Raw genomic sequence first — 14944 nt, 5'->3', positions numbered from 1 at the left:
GGCTGCCCCCCGGCCGCCGGGGCCGCGCCGACGCCCGCACCCCGGGGTGGCCAGACAGCCCGGCCGCGCCGACACCCCCCGTCGTGGGCTTCTCCTCCTCCCGCGGGTGTCAGACTCGACGCGTCTGGGTGGTGCGAGGTGGCCGGGAGGGAGCAGCGTTGAGGTTAAGCGGTTATTATTTAAAGTGCTCTTCTAGCATTAAGATAACCGTTTTTGTATTTTTTTTTTTTTTTTCAGTTCTGACTTGGATGTTTCCTTTTGCTGTTTCTTAGAAAATTAAACGGGTCCCTGAGGCTTGTTTATTGGAGGCATTGTGTGGTGTGTGGTGCTGGCAAAGGGTATGCCTGTGTCAAAGTATTCATCAGTGGCTGTCTTACTTCAGCAGATTAAGTAAAAAGCAATTTGAGTAACGATGGTGATTTTTCTTTTAGTTATCTTAGAGGCATGAGTTCTTTATTTTTCTCCTGAAACTAACTTTGGAAAGCATTCCGCCTTTAACTTCCCTCCCTTCAAACTCTTCCCTCAAATTACAATAATAAATATCACATATATTTGTATAATTGCAGAAGGCCTTTTAAATGTCACAGAGTGTAACTGAATCAATATTTAACTTTTATACCTAAGAGAGATTCCTAATAATACTAGAAAAATAGGGAAACTATGTAATTTAAAATTATTTTCTTCAGTGTTTGACACCAAAGTGAGTAGGGTGAGTAAAAAAAGGAGGATACTTTTTGACCTATTATAAGAAGGAAATTACCTGAGTGTGCATTATTTTCATTGAAACAAGCTAATAGTGGGAAAGCCAAGAAAATGTATATTTGCAAATTGATTTATAGAGTTTGTCACTTCCTATGAATCTAGATACATGTAAAGATTTTTTAAATGAACAATTTATTTAAAAGTGAGAGCTGGCATTAATTTCTTGAAGGAAATACATATTAAAAATTGCAAATGTACAAAGACACTAAGGTCTTGGCAGGGGTACCTGAATTATGGGTATTAGCATTTTGGCATTGTGGTGTCACAATCTTGTGATTGTGATGGAAAGAGAGATTAAAACCAGTGTTTTGGGAGAGAAAAGTGGCTTAATAAATTTCACTTCACTGTTTTTGAAATTTAACCAATAGGCTAAATGTGTGAGAAGTTAGTAAAAATGTCAATAAATTCTGAATGAATCAAAGCAACCTTACTGTTCCTGTAGGGAAAAATCTAATGTGGAGGTAGATACTCATTTTCCCCAAAGATAATACATATAAAGCAGATCTTTTTTGTTAGCCTTGGAGTGTGTGAATAGTTTGCTACCATAAACATGTTTAAGTACAGTAAGTACATCTCAAGAAGAGCGTATGCAAAGTACCACATTTATAGAGCATTATAAATATTACATGACAATGGCAAGTGGAACCAGGTAGTCATTGCAAGTCCTTTGAAAAAGGCCTGATAACCTATGTTAAGGTGTGGCAGGGTTTAAAGGCACTTAGGAATGCAGTGGCTTTCCAATTTTGATTCAGTAGGATTAAAGCAATGCTTTGCATTTATACAGCAGTATACCTTTATAAGGTACTTGCACATATATTATCTGATTTATAGTTCTCACAATTCTGTGATGTGGACAAGACTATAGGTAAGAAAACAGTCTTTGAGGTTAAACTCTTTGCCTCAAGTCTCTCTTAAGTTGCTAACTGATAGTGTTATTTTTGCTGTGCTTGTTATAGTTATGTACTTACAAAAAGTATATTGAGACAAGAACAAGATTAGTTTTAGAATTAAGAAAATATAGGGGATGTGGGTATAGCTCAGTGGTAAGTGCTTGCATAGCATGCCATAAGGCCCTGGATTTGAGCCACAGCACTTCATCCCTATCCCCTAAAAAGATAAAAAGCAACACACACACACACACACACACACACACAGCTTTATACAGATGTTTGTTTGTATTAGGAAATAAATATAACAAAGTTCTTTTTCTTTTAGGGAAAATCCAGAAAGAACCTTTGACTTGGTATTGAAGGTGAAATGCCATGCCTCAGAAAATGAAGGTATGTGTGTTCTAATTCTTAAAATATTTGATTGCATTTGTCAAAACAAGGGTTAACATCATGGACTGCTGGAGCATGATAGTATCAGGAAAGTAAATAATACTACACGTGAATTCTGCATCAAATGTCTCAAGTTGCTAGTAATAAAATAGATACTAGGTCTTTATGGTGGGTTTGGAGAAATCAGGAGTTTTATCGTACAGCTTGAATTTCAAGCATGTGTTAAGCCTGTATAACTTACAATGTATTTTTATCATTTGTTGATAAAAATCATTTTTCATAATGGTGAAAGAGTATGTCTTTTCATTTTCTTTCATTTGTTTGAAAATTTAGCTCCATTTTTAAAATGTTTAGTGCATATTCTCTTGCTAATACTTATGGGACCTTCACCAGTTTCCGGGTAATGTTTCTAGAATGTGAAATACAGACTGAGTAGCCCCTACTATTGATTTACTCCAGTAACATGACATTTTCAGAGGGAGGTAACAACAATGTAACATTATTTGGAAGGGTTTCAGCTAACAGTCTGTACAGTTTCCTGAAAAGACAGGATATTTTAGTACTATGACTTTTGTCAGTTTTTCTACCACTTTTGTTATAATGTATGTGTTTGTGGGGGAAAGAGAAGCAGAAAAGGATAAGAAGTATCTTTTCTCATTTAGTTCTTTCTAGTCCATACATGGTACATCTTCATGGATATATTCAACATTTAACTTTATTTGCTGTGTTCTTAGACCCTAGATAGCTAGCATTCTGTGGGGTTTTGTGGAGACTAGTTGGCCATCTAAAGCCTTGGTGTAAAGTATGCTGACATTCTTAGTTCTAGAGACTAGCCAGCAATTACATACTTTTAAGTAATTTGGAACTGCACACCTTAAAATAGAGGAGCCCAACCCAATTGTGGTGAAATGGGCATGGCTAATTTTAGGTAGTAAGTCACCACATTCCTGGCTCTACCAGCTCTGCCTGCTGATCTTCTGGCCTGTTTGAATTATAGCTGTGATCAGGTGTGTCTACTGGTAAGGAGTGATTCTAAGGTTGCAAAGAGCCTTTTTGGATTAAAAAGGTAATCTTTTTTTATCCTGTATATTGTAGTTTGTCCGTTTGCATTCTTTCAGGCCCAACCAAATCCTCTTTACAGAATAGACATGTTATGTGGAATAGATAAATAATTTTTTAAGCTCTGATTTAAATTTATACTGTATTTATGGTATTAGTTAATCTTGCAAATACCTACCATACTATTACCCCAGTGTATGAAGTAATGCTTACCTGAAGTGTTTGTAAAATAGCCTAAATTCATTTGGAAAACATGGAATGTCTGTGTTTTGAATGCATGATTTAAAACTTCTAAAGTGGTCTTGATGAAAGGATGAATCTGCCTTATGTAACAACTGATCTATTCATGTGTCACAGAGATTGTGACCTGCTATAAAGATTTTGAGTGATTTGCTCCCTCCTTCTTCACTTTGCCCTTTGTCACTTAGCATGAGCTAGTTATTCCAATATGTATCTTGTACTTCCAACCTTTTTAAATTGCCTTCTTCTTCTTTTTTTTTTTTTTTTGCTGTTGTTATTATCTAAATCACTGCTTCTTAAAAATACCTTCATTTGTATTTGAATAGTCTACCCAATTTGGTGAAATTGAAATATTATAATGGATAAAGTAAACAATTTGGTTTTTCTGTAGGTTATAGTTAATGCATTTTATATGGCTGTTTGGAGCAAAAAATTCTGAAGATTTTTTTAAAAAAGCTAAACTAATTGTAAAGAGCATTAGTCTTTCTTTTTTGATTTTGATCTAAATAGTATGAACAAAATGAATATCTTAGGGTCTAAAAAGTTATCACTTTTGTGCCCTAAAATGTAATGATATCTCTAACTAAGAGGGCTCTAAAAGATAAATTTTATGTCAAATTGAAAGTTTGATGTTTTATAATAATTTTTCAAATTTTTCCTTTATTGATAAATAAGAAGGGAAAATGTATTGAAATTATTTTTTAAATTATTGGACTATTTCACTGTCCATAAGCTCTTTTTAATATGACTCTGAAATGTATACTAACTTATTTGAAGTGGAGTACNGCTAACATGTAGACAAGCATGGGTGAAATTTTTACATGGTAGTTGAAGTGGAAAACAAAATGTGTAAATTTGGATGCTTTGGGCTACCAATATAAAACTGGTTTGAATACTAAAGAAACTTCAGAGTTCATATAAAGAGGAAACCCAAGAGGAAACCCAATAGGTCGTGAGTGATCCAGGTTCTTTCCACTTCCCAGCTCTTCCACCCACAGAAGGCTTAGATTCTTGTGACTATAAGATGACCATCAGTAGATGTTGGATGTCTCCTCTCCTGTTTATGTCTGTAGGGATTTTTATGGCTTTTATATATGGCTTTTTATGGCTCTTTCTTTAGATTCAAAAGTTTCTTTCCTAAAATACCCCAGAAAACCTCTTGTTGGATCTCAGTGGCCTGAGTTATCTTGGGCATCACCATTTCCAGTGTACCATTGGCAGAGCAGGTGGAGGGCTGTGGCAAGACAACCATGATTTATTTACTGAATAGTTGGCAAGGAGAAGGTGTTGGGAAACCAATTAAAATATTCTTGGTAAAAGGTTTCTCAGAACATTGCTTTTTTTTTGATGACTACTTGATCAAATAGAAAATAGGTTCAGGGTAGACTTGATTATCGAAAGATTGAAATGCTCTTTACTGTTTGTGTTAAGGTATTTGGTATGCTTCTCTTATTCATTATTTAAATAGGGAAGTTTTAATTTCTCTCATTTTTCCTGAGTAACTTAGGTTATAAGTATCTTTAGAGATAGTTATTATTAAGTTTTAGTTAGTAATTTGAAACAGTATGAGTTGTTCAAACATAACTTGACATAGCCAACTGTGGTACAATAGTGATCTTGACATGGTCTGTTGCTATTTGGATTTGCTTCAGAGGCATTACATTGATTGTTCTGAGCACAACACATTTTAAAAATTAATTAATTAATTAGTGCCAGGGATTGGATCTGGGTGCTTTACTACCGAGCCACATCCCAGCCCTTTTTTTTTTTTTTTTTAAATTTTTTGGGACAGGGTCTCTCTAAATCATGTAGGGCCTTACTAAGTTGCTGAGGTTGGCTTTTAACTTGTTATCCTCCTACCTCAGCCTCCTGAGTCACTGGGATTACAGGTGTGAGCCACCATGCGCAGCCACAACAAATTTTAGAACACTGAAGAGTAACTTAGCTTCATATGGAGTGCCCCACAAATTTAAAAATCACCATGAGAGGGGTTGCTAGTGTTTCCTATCATGCTTCCTGTGTGCTAGTAGAATTGCTTCTGGTGGTATTGGTGGACTGCTTGTGGCATCTTTTAATGGCCATTTCCCGCAAGATAACCTTAGTAACTTGTAACTCTCCAGAGTGAAGTGCCGAAATTTAGATCATCCTGGTAGATCTCCAAGCTAGTTGCCCTCCTCCCTCTTCTCTTTTTTCTTCTCTATTTCCCATCAGACAGGGAAGTACAGCCAGCAGTGATGGCCTTTGTTCAGTTCTAATAACAGAACTTATTGTTGTTATTCTGCCTCCATTTTTCCTACAGTAATTTAAGATTTCAGGGAAATGAAAAGTAACCCTTCCTCAGTAGAGACAGGACATGCCTCCTCTAAAGGTTTTTCTTTTATGCAGTGACTTTGAGACTGTAGTTTTCTCTTTTTTCATTCTGTTGATAGTTTGCTGCAAGCAACAAAAGCAGCAAACAATGGTGAAGTCCTTCTTCTGATGGCACAGTCCTGATTTTTTAAAAAACACATTGTCTATTTAAGCTTCACAAGTCATAGGGGACCAGAAATATTTATCTCTATTTCACAGATGAAGAAACTGAAGCACAAGGAAATCAAGAAACTTGTCCGAAGTACTAGTTGCAGAGTCTGTACTTTAATCACTGTTGTATTGCATAATGACCTTATGCAATCTCAGTATAGGCTGTTTTATCATTGGAGGAAATATTAGAGTATGTGCTATATGTGATGCAGGTAATTTTTTTGAAACAGTAATATAGTGTTTTAAAATTAATGAATCCAATATAATTCCACCTAAACTACTACCAGGTTTTTTTCATGTGGTTATAGACCCTTAACTCAGCAGACTAACCTCCTAGTCCTTTAATTTTTTTTAGAATTTTATTTGTTAGTAATTTTAAGCACATATATAGCAAATCTTTTTCTTCTTTCTTTCCTCTTTACCTAGAATAATTTTCCTTAGGAATAAATCTCTTTTTATAAACAGACTTTCCACTTTGATCAGCTTATTCAATCTGGTATGAAATTATCCATTTTTTAAAAATCTCTGGTTTATGTTAGCAGTTTAATGACCTTTTACTCTTCTTAAATCAGACCATTAAGTCAAAGAATCCTAGCTTAGTATTTTTTGTGGCCTGCACAAAAAGGCATTTCTAAGCCCACTTTGACATTTAATAATGTTTTCTCCTACTGATACCATTCATACTAGAATTCAGAGCCTTTCAATTCTGCATATATTTTAGCACTTATTGTGTTCTTATAGAAATGTCTAATATAGGCAAATATGGTCATACAGATAATATGACTAAATGTCTATTTACCTGCTTGAAATAAGCTCTTCATAGACCATATTAACATATACATATTAATTTGTATCCTTAAGAAAAAACTTATTGCAGTTATCAGACATGTTTAGTGAATATTTACACAATGAAAAAAACTTGGACCTAGTTTATTTATGGCCATTGAATTATTGAAATGCTGATTAAATTAATTAAATTAGTTCATGGAAGCTGTTTGTAGATGTGATCTTAGATGTATGCTGGCATGACAGTATCAGGGACATTAACATATACCTAAGTCCAACAACCCTGGCATTTAGAAAACAAAATCTTGGTGAATTATACATACAGTAAAATGGTATAGGAGATTCTGTTATTGTCCAACTTGGAAAATATCTGTGAGTAAAGTGTGGTTACCACGATAATTATTTTTGCTCTAGCTTTGTGTTCATTAAGATACTCTTTTTGTGTCATTCTTAATCTAGATGTACTAAGATAAATTAGATAGATAACCCATACTGGAAGTACAACTTTATATCCTAGTATGTTGAATAAAATAAAATTGTTTTATTTTTTCATACTCACCCAGCAGGAACTGAGTTAATGCAAGTTAATGTGATTCTTTTAGAAGCAGATCATTGGAATATGCCATTTTTGTTGCATGCAGAAAATAGTTAAGCTTGTCTGTATTTTTATAGCTGTCTTCAAATATAAAAAGCAAATCAGATTTCACTTTTCAATTTTTGTTCATTATTACTTTGATAGGCATGTTACCAAGTTTTTATCTTGATAATTGATTATAACTTATCTCATCAGGCACTTCTGTGTTTCACATGTTCTCTGCCTTTGCTGCTTTAATCAAAGTGACTCCTTGGCTTTGTGTGTTAATGATTCCAACTGTTATAGGTGAAAGGCTGCAGGCCTCTGATGCAGTGTTCTTCAGTGGTGTGCTTGCCCACTGCTGTCTGGCCACTACTGTGTTGCCACGGTGTAACAAGTTTATTCAGGTTTCTTCTTGGAGCTTTCTTTTCTTGACTTTCAGGATAATGTGTTCCTGACATACTTTTTTTTTTTTTTTAAAGAGAGAGAGAGAGAGAGAGAGAGAGAGAGAGAGAGAGAGAGAAAATTTTTTTTTAATATTTACTTTTTAGTTTTCGGCAGATACAACATCTTTGTTTGTATGTGGTGCTGAGGATCGAACCCGGGCCACACGCATGCCAGGCGAGTGCGCTACCGCTTGAGCCACATCCCCAGCCCAAGATTTTTCTTATGTTCAAATAATATCCTTCTTTTTCCCCCTTCCTGTATTTACTTTTGACTTGCACATTATAGGATAGTAATTTACCTTTTAAAATATGCATTTTAGGACACATACACACACACACATACACATATATATGTATATATATATATGTACATGTGTATGTATGTGTATATAAATACATATCTATATATGCATATATATATATATATATATGTATATGTGTGTGTATATATGTGAAATAGGCATTCTGGGGTGCTTTAAGTAGGTATTTTGGGGTGCTTTGAGTAGGTGTTGAAGTTGTTTTAGATAACAATGAAAATATCACACTTAATCCCTATTATTTTTAATCAATTCCAAAAGAATAATTCTTTTGGGTGCAACCCATTACAATTTTGATCCCATTCTTGTGATTGAACATGATGTGGAGTTATACTTGTTGTGTATTCATATATGAGCTTAGAAAAGTTTTGTCCGATTCTTTTCATTGTCTTTCCTATTCCCACCCCCATTCCCTTCCCTTTATTTCGCTTTGTCTAATCAATGAACTTCTGTACTTCCCTTCCTCATTCTCCCTTGTTATGGGAGAGAACATTTGACCTTTTGTTTTTGGGACTGGCTTATTTTACTTAGCATGATATTTTCCAGTTCCATCCATTTACCAGCAAATGCCATAATTTCATTCTTCTTTATAGCTGAGTAATACTCTATTGTGTATATGTACTACATTTTCTTTTTTTAATTTTATTTTTAAATTGTACTAATAGTTACACATGACAGTAGAATGCATTTTGACACATCATACATAATGTGTCATTCCTCTGGCTGTACATGGTGTAGTCTCACTGGTAGTGTAGTCATCCATGTATATAGGGTAATAATGTCCATCTCATTTCTACCGCCCTTCCTGCCCACTTCCTTCCCCTCTGTACAATCCAAAGTTCCTTCATTCTTCCCTACCCTCTTGCCCCTATTATGGATTAGCATCTGCTTATCAGATAAAACATTTGGCCTTTGGATTTTGGGATTTGGCATATTTTGCTTAGCATGATATTCTCCATTTCCATCCATTTACCTACAAATGCCATAATTTCATTCTTTTTTTTAATGGCTGAGCAATATTCCATTGTATATATGTACCACATTTTCTTTATCCATTCATCTAGTGAAGGGCACGTAGGTTGGTTCCATTGCTTGGCTATTGTGAATTGAGAGGCTATAAACACTGATGTGGCTGTGTCACTGTAGTATTCTTATTTTAAGTCCTTTGGGTATAAGCCGAGGAGTGGGATAACTGGGTCAAATGGTGGTTCCATTCCAAGTTTTCTACGGAATCTTCATACTGCTTTCCAGAGTGACTGCACCAATTTGCAGTTCCACCAGGAATGTATGAGTGAACCTTTTTCCCACATCCTCACCAACATTTATTGTTACTTGTATTCTTGATAATTGCCATTCTGACTGGAGTGAGATGGAATCTCAATGTAGTTTTAGTTTGCATTTTTCTAATTGCTAGAGATGTTGAACATATTTTCATTTTTTTTTTGACCTTTTGTATTTTTTCTTCTGTGAAGTGCCTGTTCAGTTTCTTTGCCCATTTATTGATTGGGTTAGTTGTCTTTTTGTTGTTAAGTTTTTTGAGTTTTTTATATATCCTGGAGATTAATGCTATATCTGAGGTGGAGATGGTAAAGATTTTCTCCCATTCTGTAGGTTCTCTCTTCATGTTCTTGATTGTTTCCATTGCTACAAAGAAGCTTTTTAGTTTGATATCATCCCACTTATGATTCTTGATTTTATTTCTTGTGCTTTAGAGGTCTTATTGAGGAAGTCTATTCCTGAGTCAATATGATGGAGAGTTGGGCCTATGTTTTCTTCTAGTATATGCAGGGTCTCTGGTCTAATGCCAAGGTCCTTTATCCACTGTGAGTTAAATTTTGTGCAGGGTGAGATATGGGGGTTCAATTTCAATTTACTACATGTGGTTTTTCAGTTTTGCCAGCCCCATTTGTTGAAGAGGCTATCTTTCCTCCAATGTATGTTTATGGTGCCTTTGTCTAATATGAGGCAAATTATATGGGCATGTCTTTCTGTCTTCTATTCTGTTCCATTAGTCTTCAATTATATCTTTGTGCCAATACCATGCCATTTTTATTACTATAACTCTGTAGTATAATTTTAAGGTCTATTATTGTGATGCTTCCTGCTTTACCTTTCTTGCTAAGGATTTGCTTTGTCTATTCTAGGCATCTTATTTTTCCAAATGAATTTCATGACTGCCTTTTCTATTTCTATGAAGAACATCATTAGAATTTTAATGGGAATTACATCAAATCTGTATAGTACTTTGGTAGTATGGCCATTTTACAGTATTAATTCTGCCTATCCAAGAACATGGGAGGTCCAAGGAAATGAGTTTTAACATTTAACATTCAAAAGTGATTCCCACTTTTGATTCTTAGTTTATGATAGAGAGACATCACCTGAAGCTGGAAGAGTTTTTGTTTGTTTGAATGTTTCAAATTTTTGAATGTTTCAAACAAACATTTTTTGAGAAACTCCTGAGATCCAGGTATTCCTATATTGTTAGGTTGAATGATTTCCCAATTGTAATATTTATTTTGGGTTGTTAGATTCTTAGTTTGTATAAAGGTAAATTGATTTACTTCAGATACTAATTTAATTTTATCTATAGAAAGTGATGGTTCACATTTGTGTGATAGGTTAATCATTGGTATATGGGGTACTAAGAGTGTTCCTCAGTTGACTTATAGAGGTTTGTATTTAAGGGGTTATGGCAATAACACTTAGGACACTCTATAAAAGAAAGTAGAATGATTGAACTTGAAGTTCCCTTGGAATTTGAAGTACCTATTGCTTCTGTGACTTTTGCAGCTCCTGCACCCCTCTTACCCTGTAGGTTCTGTTGTCATCTGCTACCCTGTGGCTGCATAAAGTCTTGTTGCACCCCAAGCACACTTGTTATAAGATGATCTCTCAGCTCTTCAAATAACAATTTCTTTAAGTGGGTGGGTATTAGTATTTATCTGATCAAAGTAACTCACAGTGAAGTGAAACAACTGATAGAAAGCTCTCAAGGGAACATTTTAATTTTATTTATTTATTTATATATCTATCTATTTATTTATATATGTGGTGCTGAGGTTTGAACCCAGTGCCTCACATGTGCTAGGCGAGCGCTCTTTGAGCCACAACCCCAGCCCGGGAACATTTTGATTTTAAAGAAGGCCTTGTAAATTCAAATTAATTTAGAAGGTGTAGTTTGTTCTAATGGAAAGATCTCTAAACTAAGGATGAAATGTAGCTTTAACTGTAAAATCCTGGTTAGATTTTACCTTCTTTATTTCCTCTGTGTTGATACTCTGTAATTTTTGATTGAAGGTTTTAATCATTATGTAAGTATATTTAATGAGAATATTTGTTCAGTGAATTTCATTAAGATTTTTTGGTTTAAGATTCTTATTTAATGAAATAAAGCTGTAACATCATAATTACAGAGCTTTATTTATCAGTTTATTTCATTTGATTAGGCTTCCAGGTAGGTTTTTACAGAAATAGTAACAAAACTATTTACTGTAGTCCGGGGAGGTAGAGACTGCTATCCTTTCATAAAGATAAGGAATTGGAGGCTCAGAAAGGTTAACCAGTTTGCCTAAGTTCCATAGTTTTAGAAAGTAAGACCTGAATTTCAACCTGTTTCTGTGACACTACAGCCTGAGCTTTTATCCATTGGTACCTCATTTCTTTCTTTTTTTTAATATTTGTTTTTTTAGTTGTAGTTGGACACAATACTTTATAATAATTTATTTATTTTTATGTGGTGCTGAGGATCGAACCCAGAGCCTCACACCTGCTAGGTGAGTGCTCTATCACTAAGCCACAACCCCAGCCCCGTGGTACCTCATTTTAAACAGTGAACTTTCTCTAATGGTAACAAGATCTTTGGCAGCAATTTTCGAAAACTACTGATTTTAGAAAATCCCTGACAAATTCCAGGATTGACTAGAGTTGTTGTGATATTTTATCAATTCTTAGTAGACATCCAAACATAACGGGAAGAGGGGCCTAAATTCCATGGGAAACATTTATCCCTTCCCATCATTTGGTGAATGTGAGTGAGTGTCAGTCATGTCAGGTAACTTCATTAGGAAGGTGGCATTCTTTAAAAGGGCCTTGAATGATTGTAATAGTGCACAAGGCTATGGTTTGTAGCACTGAAGTTCTTCTAAGGGGGCATCTAGCTGGGCTGTGAATGTGGCGTGGGGAAGCTCAGGGGTAGGTGATGGATGGAGAGACTGGACGTTTTGTCAGCCCTCCATTGGGTGTTAGGTGCTTATCTTTCTCTAAGTTATTTGGAGTGTTACTTTATATTGAGTGTGAATAAGAGTGAAGAATATATTGCTTTTGCTGTAAATATTTACATCTAAAGAAGATCAGGAATTATTCTTGCTTATACAGTGTAACCTGCCTTGGCAGGGAGTTGTTGGGGTTAGTTTTATTTACTCAGTACATAAAACAATGTCTGACTCATAGTGTGTGCTTAGTGAATATTTATTGAAGAACTGATGAAGATGCTTTTAAGTAAAAGGAAATTGTTTGTTTCCTTAATTGGTAGTGAAGGTTTGATAATTATCATTAATTTCTTCTTTAACATTATTAATAATGAAGTTTGTGAAAGTGAAGCTACAGAAGTAAAAGATAACAAAAAGAAGTTGCTGAATAATAATCCTTTTGGTGCTTGTCTTGTGGCAGTTATATTCTGCTGTGAACTAGGTATTCATTTTCCTGAATTATGCTGTCCCTTAGGTTTTAGGTTTTTGAGGCTGAATTTCGTGCAGACTTTGGAAAGGTGTCTTGTATATGGATGGTGTTCAGTGATTACTTGCTAAATTATATTCTGCTATTAAAACAAAATTAGAAAAAGATTGTCCTGTAGTACCAGTATCTGTTGAAGATTTCTTAACTCTTTTAATTTATGTAGAGGACTTGAAAGACTGCAGGTTTTTTTTTTAATCCTCACAAGCAATGGGTGCTTTATTTAAAAGAAGATTTTTAAAATAGAACTGTTGATTAACCACAAACTGTAACTTGCTCGGCAGAACTGGTGAAGATCAGATAGAAAGAACCTTTTCCTCTTTCAGTTCCTTCTTATTTATCACTTGAATCTGAAAAAAAAAAAAAAAAAGCCTGTAGCTATCGGTTTAGTACATCTGATGGTCTTCTGTAGATGTATTTGCTTCTAGAAATTAGTCATTTCAAAAATAATTTTGTCTTGGTTTGTTAGCAGAAATTCACTAACATAAAGGTGTATTTAGTATTTAATTAATGCTAAGCTGTCTTAAAACTTTGTTACCTGAGTAGTTGTAAAATTTAGATGACTTTATTATGTTGATAAGATACTTAAAATTAACTTTATGTAGAAAACATTGGTTGTAATGAAATCCAAGTGAGTTCAGATGTGTTTTAATGCACTGAAACGCATTTTCTTCAACTATGCTGTCCTCTAGATTTTAGGCTTTTTAGGATATATGCATTAAAAGTATTGTTTCTCTTAAATGGACATAGAAGTGGTTTAGAATGGAGTTTTAAATGGTGAGTTATTAAAAAAATTTAAAAACTTTTAAGATTCCCATGTATCTGGGATGATGTTTGGAAGAGGAAGTTGTATAATTTTGGGAGGAAATTTTTTCAAGATCTTGGTCATTTTTCCCTTTAAATAAATTAAAATAGCATTTTCTGTTTAATATTTTGCAAGTAGTTAATATGGATAATTAATTTAGTTTTTAGAAAATAGTGTTTTATCTTTTAAAACTTGTGTATTATTACAGGACTTGAGAACTAAGTTTTAAAAATTAGTGCATTATAGTTATATATAATAGTGGGGTTCATTTTGATATTTTTATAATTTGCTCCATTTCAATCCCCATTACTACCCTTTTCTCTATTCTTCTCCTACCCCATGATCCCCTTCCTTTACTCTATTGGCCTTCCTTCTATTATTAATCTACTTTATAAATTGTTACATTATAGTTGTACATTCATAAAAGTGTAATTCATTGTGATATATTCATATGTGCACACAGAATACTTTGGAGAGAATTAAGTTTTGAAGTTTTTGTTTTATGATGAAATGTGTAATTTTGGTGATGAATATGTGCAGAGGAATCATTGACAAAAAGGGAGAGCACAGTTTCATCAAGATTATGTATTGGTTGTATTCACTGTCTGTGCCCAAGTTTAGACATGTTAAAGAAGAAATTGTAAGCTGAGTTTTGTGATATACAAAAATTCTAGCTTCCAACTTTTATTGGTTACTATAGTGTTGTTAGTGACATTGAATGTTTACCCTAAGAAGTGAAAATATTAAAATTGAATACAAGTTGGAAGACAAAATTTGAATTTTTAAATATTAGAAATATTTAGCTGCAGAATTAAAGACATAATGTGATGAACATACACAGGGTTAAGCTTAACGTGTCATTTTTCTAAATTTGGTCTTTGAGGTAGAAATTACTATCCAAAATTCCTTATAAAGCCCATTATTAAATCAATTTATTTATAGTTTATTCCATTTAGGAGATTGGCAATGATAATTTTGTTTGTAGATGGACTTGGAAATGAGACAGGATATAGCCTTAATGTCAAATGTTCTACCTTAATCCTTGAATAATTTACTACTGCTTTCTTCCTTATAATATTCAAAATAGTGGTGTAAGTGTTAAAAACATTTGAAGTCATTGAATACTACCAAATTGCCTTCCCAGTCATTAAAGTGAGATTAAAATGCATTGAGGATATCTGACAGTTTGTTTTTAAGGTATTTTAATTCTTCAAAAATGTATAATTATATTTAATACATATGACAATAAATAACTTAAATTTACTTTTCAAACAAATTTTAAATATGATTAGAATTGATCTTTTTTAGATATTAAATCTAGTTTTGTCAAAATAAAATATTTGTTTTTGTTTTTCTGTTAAGGGGCATGTCAAAACTAGATTCAGAATTGAAACTTCATTTAAAAGCTAGGTTTGGGGAAG

At 33.9% G+C, this 14944-nt stretch overlaps 1 protein-coding gene across 2 annotated transcripts in view; it reads left to right on the top strand.

The window, feature by feature from the left end:
- Nucleotides 1–14944, top strand: part of Dennd1b (DENN domain containing 1B) — a 245539-nt gene that overhangs the window by 7446 nt on the left and 223149 nt on the right. For both annotated transcript variants that reach the window (XM_048809591.1, XM_048809592.1), the window contains exon 2: nucleotides 1978–2042. In XM_048809591.1, the coding sequence (XP_048665548.1) occupies nucleotides 1978–2042 (65 nt within the window). The remainder of the gene's footprint in view (nucleotides 1–1977; nucleotides 2043–14944) is intronic.

This window comes from Marmota marmota, unplaced genomic scaffold (genome assembly GCF_001458135.2).
Source record: "Marmota marmota marmota unplaced genomic scaffold, marMar, whole genome shotgun sequence".
NCBI lineage: Eukaryota > Metazoa > Chordata > Mammalia > Rodentia > Sciuridae > Marmota > Marmota marmota.
This window is presented reverse-complemented; position numbering and strand designations above follow the sequence as displayed.